Source organism: Microtus oregoni, unplaced genomic scaffold (genome assembly GCF_018167655.1).
Source record: "Microtus oregoni isolate MIOR12 unplaced genomic scaffold, Mior012 000006F_ref0000085, whole genome shotgun sequence".
NCBI classification, from domain to species: Eukaryota; Metazoa; Chordata; class Mammalia; order Rodentia; family Cricetidae; genus Microtus; species Microtus oregoni.
The window spans coordinates 47,904,683-47,928,447 of record NW_024543065.1 but is presented as its reverse complement, the minus strand read 5'-3'; the positions used below and the strand labels follow the sequence as shown (position 1 = coordinate 47,928,447).

The 23,765-nt window shown below is 43.8% G+C and overlaps 1 protein-coding gene across 1 annotated transcript; it reads left to right on the top strand.

Annotated features, from left to right (window-relative positions):
* Nucleotides 1-3,990: 3,990 nt before the first annotated feature.
* Nucleotides 3,991-9,596, top strand: Crx (cone-rod homeobox). Its single transcript, XM_041654701.1, has 3 exons — nt 3,991-4,117; nt 5,364-5,515; nt 7,769-9,596. The coding sequence occupies exons 1-3, from the start codon at nt 4,018-4,020 to the stop codon at nt 8,414-8,416; spliced, it is 900 nt and encodes a 299-aa protein (XP_041510635.1). The 5' UTR covers nt 3,991-4,017; the 3' UTR covers nt 8,417-9,596.
* The last annotated feature ends 14,169 nt before the right edge of the window (nt 9,597-23,765 follow it).

The following is a 23,765-nucleotide window of genomic DNA, read 5'->3' as shown; positions in this document are numbered from 1 at the left end:
AAGGTCTCACTGTGCTGGAAGCTGGACATTTGACTAAGCCATCTGTGTAGCCAGCTCTTGGGATCCACCTGTCTTGGCCCTACTATGCTATAATTACAGGCATGCACAGTCGTGCCTGGCTTTTTGCTAGGAAGTGAACTCAGGTTCCCTTGCTTTTGCGGTACACACTCTTATCTCTTCACCATTTCCTCAGCCCCCACCCCTGCCCCCCTTTTGAGACAGGGTCTCATGTATCCCAGGGTGGCCTCCAACACGTAAGTAGCCTAGAATGTCCTTGACCCTCCAGCCTCCATCTTCTGAGTTCTAGAATTATAGGTGTGTGCCACCATGCTCAGATTATGAGTTGCTGGGGATTGAACCCAGGGCTTTGCACATCGAGGCAAGCTCTGTGCCAGCTGACCCACACCACCGGCCTTCTGTTGTCATTACTGAGACCGGGTAAGCCTCCACACCTCTATTGGGAGAGAGGAGGGTCCAACAGTGTGCCAGCTGGCTGGTTCTGGCCGTAGGAGAGAATGACGTGCAGGAGCCAGTTCTCTCCTACCACCTGTGCATCAGTCATGATCCCCTTGGGGGTCACATGCCTGATATCTTGCATATCAGATATAAGAGTAGCAAAATTACATTGTCTTATGGTTGGGGGGGTCATGACATGAGGAACTGTGTTAAAGGGTTGCAGCGTTAGGAAAGTTGAGAACCACTGTTCAACCATGGGGGTACTGGGAAACCAACTTGGGCTGTCTGGCTCGGCAAGATGCTTTACTCCCCGAGCCTTAGTTTTTGTGTGTATGTGTGTGGTGTATGCTCATGTGTGTCGGGAGCTGTGCATGCCTGTGGGGACACCAGCTGTCCTCTATCACTCTCCCTGAGCCTGGATCTGGGCTGGGAGTCAGCAAGCCCTGGTGATTGTTTTGTGTCTGCCTCTCACAGCCTTAGCGTTAGAGGAGTTCATGGCATTAAGCCTGCCACCCCCCCTTTTTTTTTTTTGAGAAAGAAGAGTCTTTCTTGCTGTAGCTCTGGCTGTCCTGGAACCTCACTATGTAGATGGAGCTGTCCTTGAACTCACAGAGATTATTTTATGTATGTGAGCGTTCAGTTTTCACGCCCACCAGAAGAGGGAATCAGACCCCATTACAGATGTGTGCATGTTGAGAATTGAACTCGGGACCCCTGGAAGAGCAGCCAGTGCTCTTAGCCACCCAGTCCAAGTGCTGGGATTTATGTCATGCATCACCACACCCAGCAAGCTGGGCTTTTAACTTTGGTTCTGGATCTGAACTCAGGTCTTCAGGGCTGTATGGTGTAACAGATGTTCTTAACAACCTCTCCAGCCCATGTGCTAGCATTTATTATTATTATTAAGATTAAAAAGCTTATTTTTGAGGCAGGCGGTGGTGGCGTACGCCTTTAATTTTAGCATCTCGGAGGCAGAGGCAGGTGGGTCTCTGAGTTTGGGGCTAGCCTGTGAGTTCTAGGACAACGAGGACTGTTACACAGAGAAATCTTGTGTTGAAAAATGAAAAAAATATTATTGGTGTATATATGCAATTGAGTGAGGGTGCCTACAGAGGCCAGAGGAAGGCATTGAGTCCCTAGGAACTAGAGTTACAGGCAGCTGTGAGCTTTCTGATTTGAGTGCTTGGAACTGAATTTGAGTTCTCTGGAAGAGTAGCAAGAGCTCTTAACCCCGAGGCACTTTCCAGCATCCGCATCCTTTCCCGCCCCACCCCACCCTGCTCTTTAGAATACATTTTCATTACTAAAAATTATGTATATGTGTGTGTATGCTTGCGGGAATGTGCATATGGATGTAGGTGCTTTTGGAGCCAGGACATAGAATCCTCTGGAACATAGGTGGAACACCCAAGGTGGGGCCTGGAACTGAACCTGGGTCCTTTGGAAGAGCAATGAATGCTCTTAACTCTTTAGTCTTCTTCCCAGTTCCTACCCTTCCCCCTTCCCTTCCCTCTCCTCTTTCTCCTCCTTCTAGATGGGGTCTCTCTACATAGCCCTGGCTGTCCTAGAATTCACTCTGTAGATCAGTTTGACCTCAAACTTACAGAGATCCTCCTGCCTCTGTCGCCAGAGTGGGATTAAAGACACTATGTCTGCCTCCAGTCCCCCCTTTTTTATTTATTTTGTATGTATGTGTGCTTTAGTGTATGCATGTGCACCATGTACATACCATGTTCACAGAGGTCTGAAGAAGGAGTTAGATGTGAGTTACCGTGTGGGGGCTGGGAACGGAACCTAGTCCTCTGCCAAGTGTTCTTAACTGCAGAGCCATCTTTCCAGTCCCTATATATTATGTGCTGAAAGTTAGTGCCGTGTTCAAAAAACACAAACAATGGCACAATCTGCATGTTGACAGCACTGGATTTCATCCTGGGAATATACATATTATGTGGTACAATATGTTCAAAACTTGATATTAAATAAGAAATACATCTATAACAAACATTTTATGTCTATAATTATCTATAATTTGGACATACCAGAGAATATGTAACATATACACTTAGTATAGAGTTTGACTTTGGCAGTCATCCCAGGTGCTGAGGCAGGAGTACTGCTGTGAGTTTGAGGCCAGTTTGGACTCACTGAGGGTGGTTCCGAGAGACAGCTTATTTAGTAAGCTGCTGACTGTGAAAGTTTGAGGACCTGAGTTTGGTCCCCAGAAGCCAGATTTTAAAAAATGGGCATGGTGAGAGTTCATAATCCCAGTGCTGGTGAAACACAGACCGACAGGTACCTGGGGCTTGCTGGCCAGATCCTACCCTATGTGGTGACTAGGGCTTGCTGGCCAGATCCTACCCTATGTGGTGACTAGGGCTTGCTGGCCAGATCCTACCCTATGTGGTGACTAGCAGACCAGTGAGAACTGGGGATGTAGCTCATTAAGTAGAGTGCGTGTCTAGCATGTGTGAAGACCTGAACTCAGTACCCAGCACCACATAATACAGGTGTGGTATTGACCTGTGATTTTAGCACCTGAGAGGTAGAGACAAGAGGGTCAGGAGTTCAAGGTCATACTCAGTGACCTAGCAAATTTGAGGTCAACCTGAGCTGTCTAAGATCTTCTTTCAAAAATAAAATATAAAAGCTGGGTGGTAGAGGCACAGCCTTCAATCCCAGCACTCGGGAGGCAGAGGTACAGAGGCAGGTGGATCTCTGTGAGTTCAAGGCCAGCCTGGTCTACAAAGAAAGTTCCAGGATATTCAGAACTAAACACTAAAACCCTGGCTCAAAAAAATATATGCTGGTGTGGCAGCACATGCCTTTAATCCCAACACTCGGTAGACAGAAACAAGCTGATCTCTGTGAGCTTGAGGCTAGCCTGGAATACAGAGCAAGTTCCAGGAGAGACAAAGTATGTATGTATACAGACACACAGACACACTCTGCCTACATTTGGAGTGATGGCTAGTGTCTGTGGTCCCAGCACTTGTGAGGTGGAGACAGGATGGTCAGAAATACTAAATCAGGTTTGGCTAGTTTAATGTTAGCCCAGGCTACATGAGATCCTGTTGCACAAAACCAAAAAAAAACCCAAACCAAACCAAAACATTTTTTTTAACTTGGGTATTGTGACCTGATCTACAAATTGAGTTCCAGAACTGGGTGGTCCAGAGCCGGGCGTGATGGCGCACGCCTTTAGTCCCAGCACTCAGGAGGCAGAGGCTGGTGGATCCCTGTGAGTTCGAGCGAGGCCAGCACGACCTACAAAGTTCCACACAACCTTCACAGAGAAACCCTCCCTTGAAAAACAAAACAAACAAATAAGCAAAAAAATAAACAAACTGAGTTCCAGGCCAGCTAAAGCTGCGCAGTGAGGCCCTAGAACTCACTGTGAAGACAAGGCTGACCTTGAGCACACAGATCTGCTGGCCTCTCTTGTGTTCTAAGAGGATGTGAGTGAATATCAGCTTGTCAGTGTCTGGGCGGTGGGCAGAGTGAACTGTTGAACACCCTGTTCTCTTGTAGGTGCCCTCTTCTGGGTCTTAGTCACTGAAGATCATGATGGCGTATATGAACCCGGGGCCTCACTATTCGGTCAACGCCTTGACTCTGAGTGGCCCCAATGTGGACCTGATGCACCCGGGTGTTCCATATTCAAGTAAGTATGCTCCTTCTTCCCAGCTTGTCTTTTAGGAACATCAGGTCCCAGCCTACTGGTTCAGTCTCTAGAGGGCTGGGATAGTTGTGCTACCATGATTCTTATTATTTAACAGTTTTCTTCTTCCTTCCTTCCTTCCTTCTCCTTCTTATTTATTCATTTTTTTTTTATTTACTGAGACAGGCTCTCACTATGCAGGCATTGTTTGCCTGAAACTCACTATGTAGACCAGGTTTATAAATTCAGAGATTGACCTGCTTCTGCCTCCTGAGTGCTGGAATTAAAGACAGAGCCACCTGACCTGGCCTTTTCTTTCTTTAGAGAACAAAGAAAACATTGTATTTATGTTTGTGTGCAGCGTGGGGAGCAGCAGGCACGGGTGCCATGGCTCTTGTAGAGGTCTGAGGATGACTTTTGGGAGTTTTTTTTCTTCTACTCTGTGGGTCCCAGGGACTGAACTCAGGTCCTCAGGCTTGTCCACAATCTCCTTTACACGCTGCACCGTCTTGCTAACCCACTCTCTTTTTCCTTTCACATTAAGTTGAACCACAGAGATATCACCTTTTTTTTTGTTTTTCGAGACAGCTTTCTCTGTAGCTTTAGACCCTGGAACACACTCAGTAGATCAGGCTGGCCTTGAACTCACAGAGATCCATCTGCCTCTGCCTCCCAAGTGCTGGGATTAAAATTAAAGGTGTGCATCACCATCGCCCAGCTAAGACATCACTTTTATGGGCCAGAGTGCTTGGTTATTAACAACATCATGCTTCAACTGAATATGAGTTTATGCATAAAAAGGTTCAGTAGGGCGCAATGGCCCCTGCCTGTAGTCCCAGCTGTTTGGGAAGCTGAGGTAGGAGAATAACTGGATCCCAGGATTTCAGGACCAGCTTGGGCTACATAGTGAAACCCTGTTGTAGTGAAAGAGGAGAAAGAGGAAGAGAAAGAGAGAGTGGAGGAGGAAGAAAAAGAGGAGGGGAAGGAGGTAGGAGAGAAATGAGAACAAAACGAGGAGCAAATCCTTGCAGGGCTAAAAGTGGTTCCCTCCTGTGGACATGTGACTGGAAAGCAGCTCCAGTTCCCCCGCGGACTGAGCCAGTGCTAGAAGGTCAGGGAATAAATACAGCCCTTGTTTAGGCAGATGGATGTACAGAAAGAACTTCTGGGCAGGCATCTCACTGGACCTCAGAGCACCCAGTCAGCAGAGCTAGCTAACCTGAGGGTTCTTTCATTCACTCATACACAGGCGCTCCCAGGAAGCAGCGACGGGAGCGAACCACATTCACCAGGAGCCAGTTGGAAGAGCTGGAGGCCCTGTTTTCCAAGACCCAGTACCCGGATGTTTACGCCCGTGAGGAGGTGGCTCTCAAGATAAACCTGCCTGAGTCCAGGGTCCAGGTAGGATGTTCTGCTCCCTGGACCCCTCCTGACCCTTACTGTGATCTGTGCGCCGTTATCAGACCTAGGGTGGAGGAAAGACAGAGAGGCCGCAGGGTAACAACGACATTTATGAAATAGCCCAAATCCCTCACTTCCCTAATTATGCCACTTAACTTTCTCTCTTTCCTTCCTCCTCCTCCACTTTTTCCTCCTCTTCTTTCTCCTCCTTTTCTTCCTCCTTCTCTTTCATTCCTCTTTTTCCTTCTTTTTTCAAGGCAGGATTTTTCTGTGTAACAGCTCTGGCTGTCCTGGCACTTGCTTTGTAGAACAGGCTGGCCTTGAACACACAGAGATCAGTCTGTTACTGCCTCCTCATGGGGGGGGGGGGGGAAGAGGGAGTTGGGTTAGAGGCGTGGTCACCACCTCCTGGCTAAAACTATTTTTGAGATTAGGTCTTTTTTTTTTGTTGTTTGTTTTGGTTTTTTTGAGACAGGGTTTCTCTAACTTTGGAGCCTGTCCTAGAACTAGCCTTATAGACCAGGCTGGCCTCGAACTCAAAGAGATTCACCTGCCTCTGTCTCCTGAGTGCTGGGATTAAAGGTGTTGTATCACTGCACCCGATTAGAGATTTATTTTTAATTATATTCGTTTATGTGTGTGTGTGTGTGTGTGTGTGTGTGTGTGTGAGGGCAGTGCCTGGGGAGAGCAGAAGTGGGCATCAGATTCCCTGGAGCTGGAGATACAGGCAATTGTTAGTCATGCCGTGTGGGTCCTTGGCAAGAGCAATACGCACTCTTAACCACTGAGCCATTTCTCTAGACTATTTTGTTATTTTATTATTTTTTAGTTATTCTTTGGTTTGGAAGGAGAGTGTGGAAATGATGTAATTATAATTTCAAAATTTTAGGTAAGTAATATAATTTTATTTTTTTGGTAATTTCATACATGGATACAATATATTGAGATATCTACTCCTTCCTCCCCTCCAAGTACTTCTGGACCCCCCTCCATTTCCTGCTTAGTTTCATTCCTGTCTTTTTTGTTTTTCTCCTCCTCTTCACCATCATCTTTTATAAGCCACTGACATATACTGTGCATATGCAGATAGGCATGGGGCCGTCCATTGCAGCATTGGCATTGTGAGAAAGTCTAAGTTATTCAGGCGCGCCTTGAGCTCACTCTACAGCCCTGCAGACCTTTAGCTTCAGGTCATCCTGCTTCAGCCTCCTGAAGAGCAGGCTTACAACAGGCCTGTCTCAGCAAGCCTAGCTTCACAGGATTTGTCCTGTCACCAAGCTTGTTCATCCATCAGTCAAGTCAGCTCACAACCCAGGAGACCCACATGGATCATGGTGCTTTTAATTCCAACCCAAAACCCCGGTGCTATTGTGTCCCTACTTCATAGCATCTTCCATGCACTGTTCTAGAATACTACACTAAGCATGATGACTCACCCCTGTAATCTCAGCATGTCAGAGGCAGAGGCGGGAGGACTGCCTTGAATTTGGGCCAGTCTGGGCTACACAGTGAGCCTCTGCTGCAATTGTATGATTTGCGTACTGTAACACTAATATTCCTCACAGTAGAAGAATATTAATCCCTCTGATGTCTCCGTTTAGTAGTAGAGGAAAGTGGATGCACGATCATTAGGTGAATGAGAGGATTTGTGGGTGAGAGAAGTGTGTGTGTTTGTGTGTGTCGTGGTGTGGGAGCCAGGCAAATGCTCTACCACTGAGGTACATCCCTAGCCCTGGTATTATGGAATCAATATGAAAAATTGTTGATGAGTATATGCAAATATGATATATTGCATGTGTGATTACCTGTTCATTTTCATGAGCAAGAGCATGTTAATATAATGTGTTCATATGTGCAAGATTATTTTATATATAGGTGAGGATAATACATGACGCCATCAGGTAGGTGGCTGAGTGCATGCAGGTATGTATGTGTATATGTGTATGACTGCATGCATATATATGAGGATAATGCATGATTGTATCAGGTTGGTAGGTATGCACATAGACTGATAGATGCATATATGTATGATTGCCTGTATTATGAAATATGTGTGATTGGTGCATGTAGGTTTCTGTGTGCATGTGTACGTGCATGATTGGATGGGTACACTGCTCATGGACAGAGCTGCCCCGTTGTTGGGTGCAGAGAGGTGAAGTGTGCCTCTTTCTGTCAGCCTTGTCTTCCCTTGCCACCCGAGGACTCAGCTCTTTTCCCAGTTTATTCACGCTCATCTTCACTCTCTCCCTCTAGGTATGGTTCAAGAATCGCAGAGCGAAATGCAGACAGCAGCGGCAGCAGCAGAAACAGCAGCAGCAGCCCCCAGGGGGACAGGTCAAGGTTCGCCCTGCGAAGAGGAAGGCAGGCACATCCCCACGGCCCTCTGCAGATGTTTGTACAGACCCTCTGGGCATCTCAGATTCCTACAGCCCATCTCTGCCTGGTCCCTCAGGCTCACCTACCACAGCAGTGGCCACTGTGTCCATTTGGAGTCCGGCCTCGGAGTCTCCTTTGCCTGAGGCCCAGCGAGCTGGGCTAGTGGCCTCAGGGCCCTCTCTCACCTCAGCCCCCTATGCCATGACCTATGCTCCTGCCTCTGCTTTCTGCTCTTCTCCCTCCGCTTATGCGTCTCCAAGCTCCTATTTCAGTGGGCTGGATCCCTACCTTTCTCCCATGGTGCCCCAATTAGGGGGTCCAGCTCTCAGCCCTCTCTCAGGCCCTTCTGTGGGGCCATCTCTGGCCCAATCCCCTACCTCCTTGTCAGGCCAGAGCTACAGTACCTACAGCCCCATGGACAGCCTGGAATTCAAGGACCCCACAGGCACCTGGAAATTCACCTACAACCCCATGGACCCTCTGGACTACAAAGATCAGAGTGCCTGGAAATTTCAGATCCTGTAGAAGAGGCTTCCTGTTCCCCCTTCCAACTGAAGCACCCTCTCTGGGCTCCATCTGCCTCCTCCAGCTTAGATTCCAGGAGAGTAGCCCCCAGGAAGGGACAGGAAGTAGCAATCCTGCCAAAGGCTGTGGACAGTCAGCCTCAGGTTCAGTCCAATCTCAGCTTCATCAGAGAACCTAGCCCCTGTACAGCCTACCCCATCAATGAAAGAGGCTCTTGCCTCTCCTGAGCAATCAGTAGATGTCATGATTGTGATGTGTGTGTCTGCTGCTTTTCCAAAGACTTCAAGTAAAGGTGCTTAGAATGTGCTCCAGAGAGAAAGGAAATCTGTCTTGCAATTTACCTGGAGAATGTTTAAGTCAGAACTCACGGTGCCCTAAGCCAGGTGTGCTGACTCAATGTTTATAATCCTACAATGGAAGAAACTGAGGCAAGGGGGATTTCTGGGAATTTGAGGCCAGCCTAGGCTCCAGAGTGAAACCTCTAAATTCACTTGGAAATTTTTATACAGTTAAAGTTAACAAATGTCAAGCTTACATGGTAGATTTAAGGGGTTGTCCATTTGATTTATGTGTATATATGATTTATGTATCTGTATAGATATTACAGGCATGTGCCACTAAACTGAGCTGGGAGGCTGTGTCTTGGACAAAAGCAAAATGCAAAAGAAGATTGATATGAATATTTGGGAGTACTTGAAAGATGAATAGAATGTATTAGAACCTAGTCACCAGTTCCCAGGTGAGATTGCGGGGGCACCAGTGCTGGGGTCTTCTGGATGCCTGTAGAAATTGAATCTCATCAAGAGGCTGGAAGCCCAGTTCATGGGCCCACCTTTTAGATGTCTACAGAGTATGTCCAATATATATTTCATAAGCCAGGAGTGGTAGCACACACTTGGTCACCACAGGGAGGGGGAGACAGGGGGGGAATAAGAGTTCAAGGTCATCCTTGTCTATATTGCAAGTTTGAGGCCAGCCTGGGCTACATAACACTCTCCCTTCCTCCTACAAATCCCACATTCCAAGTCATAAGACTGACCAGGAAAACGGTTGTAGATTAGGGGACCAGGAGTCCCCCTCATTTGATGTTAGCTTCTCTGTTCTGTTCTCTTTTTTTTTCCCACTTTCTGGCCTCTCAGGTCTCCCTTCCCTGGCTACCCAGAGTGAAATTGATTAAAAATGTTAGATCCCACTCAAATTTGAGTGATTTTTTTTTTTTTGGAGGGGCAAACTTGGCTAGGTGGGAAGAGATTAAGATTTGCGCCCACAGTGTGTGTGCTCCTGGGTATTTCCTGTTATGGCAAAGTTTTTCTCCTTATCTTCTGAAAGTCAACTAAGAAGGGATACATGACCAGGGTAGGTGGGTCAGGCTTGGGATCCCAGCACATGGGAGCTGAGGAGGAGGATCTCAGGTTTAAGGCCTGCCTAGGAAACTTTTTTTTTTCTTTTTTGGGTTTTTAGAGACAGGGTTTCTCTGTGGCTTTGGAGCCTGTCCTGGAACTAGCTCTGTAGACCAGGCTGGTCTCGAACTCAGAGATCCGCCTGCCTCTGCCTCCTGAGTGCTGGGATTAAAGGCGTGCGCCACCATCACCCGGCTCTGCCTAGAAAACTTAATGAGACCTCATCACAGATAAGTTTTAAAAGATTGTGGCAGTGTGACTCAGTGGTAGAGCCGCTGCCTAGAATCCCCAAGGGAGGAATTGGGGTATGGTTCAGTGGTAGAACCCCTGCTTAGTATCCCCCAGTGAGGGTCAGAGGACTTGGCTTAGTGATACAGTGCTCATCTGTTACAGTATGAAAAATTTCCACACTAGCCCAGAGTGGAGTATAATAAAGGTTTATTTATTAGGGGTTAAACTCAGAATTTATTAGGGGGATAAACTCACAGAAAGACTAGCGATTCACAGTCCTCTGTGTGCACAGGCAACTGGAACCCAACCCAGCAGCCAAGGGGCCTGCACATACTTTATACTTTTTGTCTGTATATATATTATATGAGACCATTCCTAAAATGGGCCAGTATCTTAAAGGCTATTGGCTGAAGGAGTTCCCACAGCACCTCCCCATTTTTTCTAAATAAGAGAGTTCTAAGCCTAATACAAAACTATATACAATAAGAACAAATATTGGGGGCTGAAGAGATGGCTTGGTGGTTAAGGGCATTGCTTGCTTTTACAAAGATCCTGAGCTCAATTCCCAGAAACCACATAGTGGCTCACAACCATTTGTAATGAGATCTGGTGCCCTCTTCTGACCTGCAGGCAGAACATTGTATATATAATAGTAATAATGATGATAGTTAAAAATAAAAATAAAAAAAATATCAAGAATTAAAATTAGAATTACAACCAGCATGAGCAACATCAGGCAAGAAACATATGCTAATTGTTTTAATAGTTATTCTATCCTAAAGAGTTCAAGTCTTATATTAGAAATGGCTTGACTAAGTCATAAGAGGAAACTAACTACCACTATCTAGTCTTTTTTTTGGTTTTTCGAGGCAGGGTTTCTCTGTGGCTTTGGTGCCTGTCCTGGAACTAGCTCTGTAGACCAGGCTGGTCTCGAACTCACAGAGATCCGCCTGCCTCTGCCTCCTGAGTTCTGGGATTAAAGGCGCGCACCACCACCTCCCGGCTCCACTATCTAGTCTTTTTTTTTTTTTAATATTTATTTATTTATTTATTTATTTATTTATTTATTATGTATACAATATTCTGTCTGTGTGTATGCTTGAAGGCCAGAAGGGGACACCAGACCTCATTACAGATGGTTGTGAGCCACCATGTGGTTGCTGGGAATTGAACTCAGGACCTTTGGAAGAGCAGGCAATGCTCTTAACCACTGAGCCATCTCTCCAGCCCCCCACTATCTAGTCTTAAGCCCCATCAAAGACCTGAGAAGGGAAATATTACTAGAGTAAACAGGAAATACAATCAAGAAACGCCCAAAAGGTGAAATAAATGACAGAGACAACCAGCTACCTGGGCAATCACCTAAAGTCACATTTGCATGAGACTCTTAATTTCATGCTGGTGGGTTTGAGCCCCATGTTAGTCACCATTTTGTAGGCAGAGACTGCTCATTCATTTCCCAGCTGCCCAGACCTGAACAATAACACAGAAACCATATCAATTACAACACTGCTTGGCCAATAGCTTAGGCATATTTCTAGCTAACTCTCACATTTTAAATTAACCCATTTCTATTAATCTGTGTATTGCCGGGAGGCTGTGGCCTACTGGTAAGGTTCTGACTGGTGGCTGGTGTCTTTCTCTTTTGGCAGCTACATGGCATCCCCTTGACTCTGCCTACTTTCTTTCTATATCTCTGTTCGGATTTCCTGTCTGACTTTACAAGTCATTGGCTGAAAGAGCTTCTTTAATAATCAATGGTAATAAACATATTCATAGCATACAGAGGGGAATCCCACATCACTCATCTATAATGTTGGAGACCCTAGGCTCAAGTCCTAGTAGAGCAAAAAGAAAATAAGTCAGTTCTAACTGTTGGAATCATCACAGCAATGCAGCAGATAAACACTATTATTATTATAGGTGGGGAGATTGCAAGGGATGGGGAGTCAATACAGTCACCACATCCCACATCTGGGGGAGGGAAGAACTGTACTTTGTTGGTACCTTCTTAGAATATGGAGTCCCTTCAGTTTTTAAAAAAATGCATGTGTATGGGCGTTTTACTTGCTTGTATGTCTGTGTACCACGTGTAGGCAGTGCTCTTGGACCAGAAGAGCATATCCAAGCCCGTAGGAACCAAACCTGTGTTCTCTGGAAGAGCAGTTAGTTCTCTTAACCACTGAGCCATCTCTTTATTCCACCATCATTTTTAAAGGCAGGGTTTTGCTACATAGGCCTGGCTGTCCTCAAACTCATAAAAATCTGACTCCCACCTGCGGGGGTTACAGCTATGTGCTTGGTCTCTTGCGTTTTCTGGCTGTCCCCTCTTCTTCCTATGTCTGCCCTGCCCCCATAGCTGTCTGTTTCTCTTATTGTTTTCCCCTTCCACCTCATGCAGTCTGTTTCCTGTGTCCCTGGACAGGACTAATTTAATAAATGCTCCAATCCTCTTAGGGCAACAGTCCAGCCTCAGCAGAAAGGCAGAGGACTTATGGAGGATTAGGCTCAACCTCAGGACCTGTGGGGGAGGGGACTCTTTGGGGACAACTATTTTTATAAGCTATATGACATCTGTTCCTTACATCAATCCCACGTGAACACAGCCGTATTTGTGTGTGCCATAATGATGCAATCATGACTTACTGCATATGTATGTATCTATCTATCTACTATCTACTATCTATCTATCTATCTATCTATCTATCTATCTATCTATCTATCTCTGTGTATTATTTGTTCATGAATGCATACACCTGAACTTGCACATGCAGAGGTCAGAGGAAGACATGGGGTATCTTCCTCTTTCATTCTGCCTTTTGAAAAAAACCTGTTTATTCGATGTATTTATTTTATTTAATGTGTTGGAGTGTTTTGCCCTCGTGTAAGTATGTGCACTGTATGTGCCTGATGTCCTCAGAGGCTAAACCATCCCTGGAAAAAAGTGTAAATTACATTTATTTTTTTTTTTGTGGGTGTATGTGGATATGCACACAGTGAGTGTGGAGGTCAGAACACAGCTTGAGGTTAGGGAGTTGGTTCTTTCCTCCACCCTGAGGGAATGGTCACTTGTTAGGCTCAATGACAAGCATCTCTACCCACTAAGCCATCTCATCAGCCTGCAAAGACTCCTGTCTGGAAAGTTCCAAGATGGAGATGGGAGGTGGTAGTGCATGCCTTTAATCCCCTCACTTGGGAGGCAGAGGAAGGTGGATCTCAGTGAGTTCAAGGCCAGCCTGATCTACAAAGAGAGTTCCAGGACAGCCAAGGTGGTTACACAGAGAAACTCTGTCTCAAAAAAACCAACCAAAGCTGGGCGGTGGTGGCGGGAGGTAGAGGCAGATGGATCTCTGTGAACTTGAGGCTGGCCTGGTCTATAAGAGCTAGTTCCAGGACAGGCATCAAAGCTACAGAGAAACCTTGTCTCGAAAAATCCAAAAAAAAAAAAAAAAAAAAAAAAAAACCCGCAAAAAAAAACAAAACCCAAAAAACCCCCAATCAACCAACCAACCAACAAACATGTTCCAAGATGGTCTAGATTAGAGGGGTCATGTGTGACCTGGACAACAGAACTGGAGGAACTGTACAGAACTCACAGCTCACGACTGAGTCTGTTCCACCCTGAATGCACCCTATCTTGTCTGATTTTTGGAAGCTAAGTGTTGTGGGTCTTAAGGCTCCGAAACAACTCAAGCAGACATAAGAAATCACACAAAGCAAGATTTTATTACTGGGCAGCACAACAGGAACTGACCCATTAGGGTCAACAATACAGATTCGGGAGCTGGCTGCAACCCTGAATGTCAGTTGAAGCAAGTATTTAAGCACAAACCCCACAAATATCTGTGTCAAGTAGCAGTTTTTCACCAATCAGGATTTAAAGATAAGAGGTTTTCTCTGTGTGCTCCATCACTGTCAACTGATATAAAATGGGAGCTTTTCAGACCAACTAGTAAGATTCACTTGTTCTTTCTGTTGTTAGGAACAGCCATAATGTTTTAGAGAACTGAAGATGCCTAACAGACTATTTCTATGGTTTAAGGAGGAGGCTGGCCAGCTATGGGAAAATCCCCAGCTCCCCTTGGGCTTGGGAATGTGAACTTTGTTTCACCCTACAGGTAAAACGGAGTCTGAAGTCAAAATGGCAGTGCTTAGGACAAGATGCTTTTGCCTAGGAAGGAGAACTCACAGGTTGGCCAAGTTGGATTTTAGGGATGACACAGATGAGATATTTATTTATTTATTTGTTTGTTTGTTTTATTAAAAATTTCCACCTCCTTCCCTCCTCCCATTTCCCTCCCCCTCTGTCTCCAGTCCAAAGAGCAGTCAAGGTTCCCTGTCCTATGGGAAGTCCAAGGTACTCTCCCCTCCATCCAGGTCTAGGAAGGTGAGCATCTAAACAGACTAGGCTCCCACAAAGCCAATACATACAGTAGAATCAAAACCCTTGTCCTTGGCTTCTCAGTCAGCCCTCATTGTCAGCCACATTCAGAGAGTCTGGTTTGATCACATGCTCCATCAGTCCCAGTCCAGCTAGCCTTGGTGAGCTCCCATTAGATCAGCCTCACCATCTCAGAGGGCAGGCACACCCCTCACGGTCCTGAGTTCCTTGCTCATGTTCTCCCTCCTTCTGTTCCTCATTTGGACCTTGGGAGCTCAGTCCAGTGCTCCAATGTGGGTCTCTGTCTCTATCTCCATCCATCGCCAGATGAAGGTTCTATGGTGATATGCAAGATATTCATCAGTGTGGCTATAGGATAGGGCCAGTTCAGGCGCCCTCTTCTCAGCTGCCCAAGGAACAAGCTGGGGTCATCTCCTTGGACACTTGGGAATCCCTCTAGAGTCAAGTCTCTTGCCAACCCTAAAATGGCTCCCTTAATTAAGATATATACTTCCGGGCTTTAGAGATGGCTCAGTGGTTAAGAGCATTGCCTGCTCTTCCAAAGGTCCTGAGTTCAATTCCCGGCAACCACATGGTGGCTCACAACCATCTGTAATGAAGTCTGGTGCCCTCTTCTGGCCTGCAGACATACACACAGACAGAATATTGTATACAAAATAAATAATAAAAAAATTAAAAAAAGATATATACTTCTCTGCTCCCGTATCCACTCCTCCTCCATCCCACCTGTCCCATTCCCCCAAGCTCTCCACATCCTCCCTTTCTCCCTTCTCACTCCCCATCTCCCTTTCCCCCACCCCACCCCCACCCCCAAGTTCCCAATTTTTCCTGGCAATCTTGTCTACTTCCAATATCCAGGAGGATAACTATATGGTTTTTTTTTTTTTTTTTGGGTTCACCTTTTTATTTGGCTTCTCTAGGATCCCGAATTATAGGCTCAATGTCCTTTATTTATGTCTAGAATCCACTTATGAGTGAGTACATACCATATTCATCTTTTTGGGTCTGGGTTACCTCACTCAGGATAGTGTTTTCTATTTCCATCCAGTTGCATGCAAAATTCAAGATGTCATTGTTTTTTTTACCTCTGAGTAGTACTCTAATGCATATATATTCCACACTTTCTTTATCCATTCTTCCATTGAGGGGCATCTAGGTTGTTTACATTCCCTGAGAGCATCTTGCTCAGAGCATAGTCACTTTAATCTTTAAAAGGGATTTATTCATTTTGCCTGGCATGGTGAGCACACCTTTAATCCCAGCATTCCAGCCCTTGGAAGAAGGTGGATCTCTATGAATTCAAATTCAAATATAGTCTCCCCCCCCCCTGTTGGAATATGGGCTGCTATGACAGGGTATCTGGGCTCTAGTGTAAACATATTGCCCTAGCTGTTATTGGTTGTGTTTTGTCTAGGCATCTGGGTTTAGGATGATTTTAGGTCTAAGTGCTGGCTTCTGAATTTGTCTTTGTTGGATGGGTGTTTTCTTTCTTGGTTTCTGTTTTCTTTCAGGATTTTAGAAAAATATGATGGCTAGACAAACCATCTGTATGAAGATGATAGAGACCTTTAAAGTGGAAATTTGATGGGGGAGAGTCTTCTGTTTTGTGTTAATTTCATTGGTTAAATAAAGAGACTGCCTTGGCCCTTTAATAGGACATAAAATTAGGTAGGCGGAGTAAACAGAACAGAATGCTGGGAGAAAGAAGCTGAGTCAAGGAGTCGCCATGATTCTCCTACCGGATACAGACGCAGGTTAAGATCTTCCCTGGTAAGACACCTTGTGGTGTTACAGGGATATTAGAAATGGGTTAGATCGATATGTAAGAGCTAGCCAATAAGAGGCTGGAACTAATGGGCCAGGCAGTGTTTAAAAGAATACAGTTTCCGTGTAATTATTTCGGGGCATAAGCTAGCCATGTGGGCAAGCGGGTGCCAGGGATGCAGCCCCGCTGCTCCTATTTCAACAGAAATTAACATATCCCTTAAAGAAATCCAGGAAACAGAAATAGTGGAAGGAAATGAATAAATCCCTTAAAGAATTCCAGGAAACTGGGTGGTGGTAGTGGGGCATGTCTTTAATCCTAGCACTTGGGAGGCAGAGGTAGGTGGATCTCAGTGAGTTTCAGGCCAGTCTGGTCTAGCAAGTGAGCTCCAGGGCAGCCAGTACTGTTACACAGAGAAACCCTGCCTCGGAAAAACCAAAACCAAAACCAACCAACCAACAAACCAACCAACCAACCAACCAACAAACCAAACAACACCCCCCCCCCAAAAAAAAACCAGAGAGAGAGAGAGAGAGAGAGAGAGAGAGAGAGAACCCAAACTGAAGAAATTCTAGAATTGAAAAATTTAGGTATTTGTTTGTTTGTTTGTTTATCTTTGGCTGTCCTGGAACTCACTTTGTAGACCAGGCTGGCCTCAAACTCACAGAGATCCACCTGTCTCTGCCTCCTGAGTACTGAAATTAAAGGCATACGCCACCATGCCTGACAAAATTTAAGAATTTGAACAGAAACTACAGAGGCAAGCTTCACTAACAGAACAGAAGAGATGGAAGAGAGAATTCCAGATATTGAAGACACAATAGAAACACAGAAAATGGTAAATCTAAAAAAACTCTTTACATAAAACATCCAGGAAATCAGGGACACTATAAAGAGATCAAACCTAAGTGTTATAGGGATAGAGGAGGAGGAAGAAGAATACCAGCTCAGAAGCCCCCCCCCCCCCCAAAAAAAATATTTTCTTTCCTCCTCCTCCTTCTTCCTTGAGACAGGGGTTCTCTGTGTAGCTTTGGAGCCTGTCCTGGAACTCACTCTGTAGAACAGGCTGGCTTTGAACTGAGAGATTCAGAAATCCACCTGCCTCTGCCTCCTGAGTTGTTGGAATTAAAGGCATGCACCATCACTGCCTGTTTTTTTAATTTTAATTTTAATTTTATTGATATTTATTGAGATCTACATTTGTCTCTGCTCCCCTCCCTGCCACTCTCCTCCCCTCTTCAACCCTCCCCCAAGGTCCCTATGCTCCCAATTTACTCAGGAGGTCTTGTCTTTTTCTACTTTCTACTTCCCATGTAGATTAGATCTATGTAAGTCTCTCTTAGTGTCCGCATTGTTGTCTAAGTTCTCTGGGATTGTGGTTTGTAGGCTGGCTTTCTTTCTTTATGTTTAAAAACCATCTATGAGTGAGTACATGTGATAATTGTCTTCCTGTGTCTGGGTTATCTTACTCAAAATAATGTTTTCTAGATCCATCCATTTTCCTGCAAAATTCAAGCTGTCATTATTTTTTCTGCTGTGTAGTACTCCATTGTGTAAATGTACCACATTTTCCTTATCCATTCTTTGGTAGATGGGCATTTAGGTTGTTTCCAGGTTCTGGCTATGACAAACAAAGCTGCTATGAACATAGTTGAGCACATGTCCTTGTGGCAAGATTGAGCATCCTTTGGGTATATACCCAAAAGTAGTATTACTGGGTCTTGAGGAAGGTTGTTTCCTAATTTTCTGAGAAATCACCACACTGACATCCAAAGGGGTTGTACCAGCTTGCATTCCCACCAGCAGTGCAGAAATATTCCCTTTCCCCCACAACCTCTCCAGCATAAGTTGTCATCAGTGTTTTTTATCTTGGCCATTCTTACAGGTATAAGATGGAATCTCAGAGTTGTTTTGATTTGCATCTCTCTGATGACTAAGGATGTTGAACATTTCCTTAAGAGTCTTTCAGCCATGTTAGATTCCTCTGTTGAGAGTTCTCTGTTTAGGTCTGTACTCCATTTTTTTTTATTGGATTATGTGATCTTTTGGTGTCCATTTTCTTGAGTTCTTTGTATATTTTGGAGATCAGACCTCTGTTTGATGTGGGGTTAGTGAAGATCTTTGCTCATTCTGTGGGCTGTTGTTTTGTCTTGTTGACCATATCCTTTGCTTTACAGAAGCTTTTCAGTTTCAGGAGGTCCCATTTATTAATTGTTTCTCTCAGTGTCTGTGCTGCTGGGGTTCTATTTAGGAAGTGGTTCCCTGTGCCAATGCATTCAAGTGTACTTTCCACTTTCTTTTCTATAAGGTTCAGTGTGGCTGGCTTTATGTTGAGGTATTTGATCCATTTGGACTTGAGTTTTGTTCATGGTGATAGATATGGGTCTATTTTCATTTTTCTACATGTTGATATCCAGTTATGCCAGCACCACTTGTTAATTATGCTTTCTTTTTTACATTTGATATTTTTTGCTTCTTTATCAAATATCAGATGTTTGAAGATGTATGGATTGATATCTGGGTCTTCTATTCTGTTCTATTGGCCCTCCGGTCTGTTCTTATGACAATACCAGGCTGTTTTCAGTATGAAGTCAGGGATTGTGATGTCTCCAGAAGTTCTTTTATTTCACAGGATTGTTTTGGCTATCCCGTTTTTTTTTTTTTTGCTTTTCCAAATGAAGTTGAGTACCATTCTTTTGAGGTCTTTGAAGAATTTTGCTGGGCCTGTTTTTTTTTTTTTTTTTTATGAAACCATCTATACTGATTTATTTTGGAATGAAGGAGCATGTTCTTTTTTAGAAAAGGTTTATTTACTTATTTAATGTGCACTGACATTTTGCCTGCATATACTCTGTGTGAAGGTGTCAGATCCCCTGAAACTGGAGTTGTAGGCAGTTATGAGCTGCCCTGTGGGTGTTGGGAATTTAACCCAGGTTCTCTGGAAGTGTAGTCAGTGCTCTTAACCTCTGAGCCATCTCTCCAGCCCCCAGATAATAAAATCATGGAAGAAGATTTCCCAAACCTAAGGAAGGAGATGCCCATAAAGGTACAAGAAACAAGCTGGGTGGTGGTGGCACAGGCCTTTAATCCCAGGACTCAGGAGGCAGAGGCAGGTGAATCTCTGTGAATTTGAGGCCAGCCTCGTCTACAAAGTGAATTTTACAAAGTGCTAATATTAAAGGCGTGAGCCACTACCACTTGGTAACATTGCAATTGTTAACAAGTTTGTAAAAGAAACACTACTACAACTTAAATCACATATTGACCCCTCCCCACATTAGTGGGAGAATTCAATAGACACTTTCACCAGTAGACAAAAGACAAAAACGGAAAAACAGTATAGCTAGCAGATGTTATAAATCAATGGGCTTAACAGATACTTACAGAACATCTCACCCAAACACAGAATATACCTTCTTCTTCCTAGCACCTCGTGAACTTTCTCCAAAATTAATAACATACTTTGACACAAAACCAGATCAAGAGATATAAGTGTTATGCCCAGTCCTTGGGGACCCCAAAAGACCACCAGAAAGACCAGCTCACTGAAATGCAAAAGCAAGGTTTATTGTGTGCGCAATACAAGCCGGCAGGGACCTCATCACAGCAACTGACACAGCAGCAGGAGGAGGTACCCGCCCTTCTAGTGGGTATCATTTAAAGGAGGTACCTGCCCTTCTAGTGGGTATCATTTAAAGGAGGTACCCGCCCTTCTAGTGGGTATCATTTAAAGGAGGTACCCGCCCTTCTAGTGGGTATCATTTAAAGGAGGTACCCGCCCTTCTAGTGGGTATCATTTAAAGGAGGTACCCGCCCTTCTAGTGGGTATCATTTAAAGGAGGTACCCGCCCTTCTAGTGGGTATCATTTAAAGGAGGTACCCGCCCTTCTAGTGGGTATCATTTAAAGGAGGTACTCACCCTTCTAGTGGGTATCATTTGAAGGAGGTACCCGCCCTTCTAGTGGGTATCATTTAAAGGAGGTACTCGCCCTTCTAGTGGGTATCATTTAAAGGAGGTACCCGCCCTTCTAGTGGGGTATCATCATTTAAAGGCAAAACCCAGAAAAGTTACATTAGCAGGGGGATTGGCTCTTATCTAGGAACTTCTCAGAAATTTTATTTTCGAACCTTGCCTGTCAAGTTTTCTTAACGACTGACCTTCAGGTGGGGACATTCTGCAGTTATCTGTACTTTCCTGATGGCTACCCTGTTACTTTTGCCCCTAGCCATTTCTAAGGACTGGAATGCTTTATGGGAAATAGCTTACCTAAGACACAAGATGGAGGTGGAGGACAAAATGGAGGAAATTTGGTTCTTCATTCCCCTCATTCTGGTAACTATAGTGAACCCAATCATGGGTTCCTGACAGTTAACTCATAAATATCTTCTGTCCTGAGGAGACTATAGATTTGTGATCTCTGGACCATAAGTTATATTGTACCCAACCTGTCTTTCATGAATTTCACTAGCTGGTTAAGAATGCAAGGTTCAAAAGTCAGTAACAAAAGCATGTAACGGCGTAAACAAATGCAGCCAGATTGTAAAAATATATACAGATTTATTTATTTATTTATTTTACAGTATTCTGTCTGCGTGAATGCCTGCAGGCCAGAAGAGGGCACCAGACCTCACTACAGATGGTTGTGAGCCACCATGTGGTTGCCTGGAATCGAACTCAGGACCCTTGGAAGAGCAGTCAGTGCTCTTAACCTCTGAGCCATTTCTCTAGCCCTATATACAGCTTTAATGGAGAAATAGACTTACAGAACCACCGTTCCAGTGGAGATCAGGAAAGCAGAAGCAAGCACTGCAAGCACACTCGCCAGATTTATAGGTAAACATTAGCCCGAGACGAACACGCCCCCTAAGGGGTGGGATTTATCCCTACATCTCCCCCTTTTGTCAAAATAAGACAGAACTAAACCAAATACAACTATATACAACAATAACAAATAATAAATATAACAAACAATATTGAGCACAAGAGTTTTGCTAAACATTCTATTTCAAGGAGTCTAAATAATGTAGAGAGTAACTACAATTATATAATCTTCAATTCCGTCAAAGATCTGAGAAGGGAATAAATATTACTTAACAAGCGAGATATATCCAAAATGTGCAACAGTTGACAGAGACAACTGACTACCTGGGCAATCACCCAAAGTCTCGTTTGCAATGTTGAGTCAACCAATTTTGGCTAAGGCCTAACATAACTGACATACCATTATTAAAGGCAAGGAACTTTTCAAAACTATCTTACCCTGTCTTGGCAGGATATGACAGTCCTGGTTTATCCATTGATGCATGCTCTGTGTCTCTGTCAGTGGTTGAGGTATGGGCATTTCTTTGCCCAAAGGCCAGTTCTGCCAAAAAGAAAGGCTCCAGGTGGAGTGTCTTTGGTGCTCAACATTCTCTTGGGAATAGAGCGGTGTTGCCAGGAGCAATTGTGTCTCACTATCACGAAACTCTGAGTTAGATTAAAGGCCATTTTCTACAGGTCTTTGAAGAGGTTGAAGATTATCTATCCATACTGAGTATAATCTCTATATATCTAAAGAACCTGATTAGTCTAATTATAAATGACAAACTTAGATGACTATTAATCTATATAATTCTCAATATCTATCTAACTTAAAGACTAAGACAATAAACAACTGTGTAACAAATGAGGATAATGACCTCCAAATATAAACACTGTAAAAATATACATTGCAATATGGTAAATACATATCAATACACAAACATTATATAAGTATCTGAATCAGAGGTAGAAATGTACACTGCAATATGGTAAATATATACAATATATATATCAATACAATATATGTCAATACATAAAAATGTTTTAAACAGAGGTAGAAGCATGCATGCATACAATAGTCAATATAATTTAACTTTGTATCAATATACAAGAATTGATACCAATATATTTGTCTAAAAACAGTAACTCACAATTATAAATCTATTATCCCATCATCCCTCTTTTTTTTTTCAAAATGATCCCTGAGCTTATAAAATTCCTCCCCCAACTTCCCAACCCCTAAATGATGTCCCTAAACCCAGGGGCAAATTTTACTGGGAGAGGGGATGTCGTCCTCTAGAATTACTTCCAGCTGTCATGGGGGCAACGTTCTTTCTGGGGGATCCTGTGAAAGTAAAATGATGGTTAAATTTCAAGATCAATGTCTTTTAAAATTGCAAATAGTCTCTGGGTATTTGTGCAGGTCTGACCAGAATGTTGTACAAGATGTGCACCATTTCAGCTAACCAAGTTGGGATCGTTTTGTGCAGCTGGTACCTAAAACAGGTCTTGTAGTAGCGCTATCAGTATCATGACGTCATATCAACCAGGTAGAGTTGTTGTTGTGGGGCCCCATCTTCTTCCTGGAAACTTCAAATGTCACTTCAGGAAAAACTCATTGTTCATTGTGAAAAACTTAAACATTAATCATCTAGACACACACACACACACACACACACACACACACACACACACACACACATATATATTCAATGAAAGGCATGATAGATATATTCAGTGAAAAGTATGATAGATATGAAGAAAAGCAAAGATGTTTTCTAAACTCATATTTCTTTCTGTCCCATATCATGGCTCTTGACATGAGACAGAAACTCCAGAAACTCTGGGTTTTTCTCTTACCAATAGGTTTGGAATTGGAGAGGGACTGAGCCAGAGTCCAACTTCAAAACCAGCTCTACATATTTATAAAGAAATGTTTAATAAGACATATGTATATAAAAATTAATACTTACAAAATGTGTCCATCCATCAGTAATTAAATATTCAGGGTTCTTTAATTTCATTGAAGATGAGTATTTTCCTGTGGAGATAAGAAAAGAACCCTGTTCCCAACCTATCTGTATTTTTTACCATCAGTATGCTCGCCATCCTTGTGAATGAATTGTTATTTATCTCTTCCAAGTGGCTTCTCTTCTTCAAACTGAACCTTTATTAATTTTGACGGTATCCACAATTTTTCCTCACCTGTGGAGATAAGTGCAAAACCCCTTCCCCAACGCAGCATATCTCCTGGCTGCCATTGTGAGGTCAGCACATCCTTGAAATAAACTGGTTGATTTAGTTCAGTAGACTTTTCCATTAGCCAATGTCTTTCTGCATCCGTTGTTCCCTTCTCATTAGCATTGAGAAAATTCAAGGTTAACAAAGCATTATGTAACCTATTTCTGGGGGTGTTTTCCACCCCTTTCTGTTTGTTCAACATATCTTTTATAGTTCGATTTGATCTTTCTATGACTGCTTGACCTGTAGGATTGTATGGTATACCTGTAACATGCTTGATATTGTAATAATCAAAAAACCGTTTCATTTTCCTAAAGACATAAGCAGGACCATTATCCGTCTTTATTTGTGTAGGTATACCCATGATAGCCATGACTTCTAATAAATGAGTGATTACTGAATCAGCTTTTTCTGAACTTAAAGCAGTTGCCCACTGAAAGCCTGAATAAGTGTCAATGGTGTGATGAACATATTTTAATTTGCCAAATTCTGCAAAGTGGAACACATCC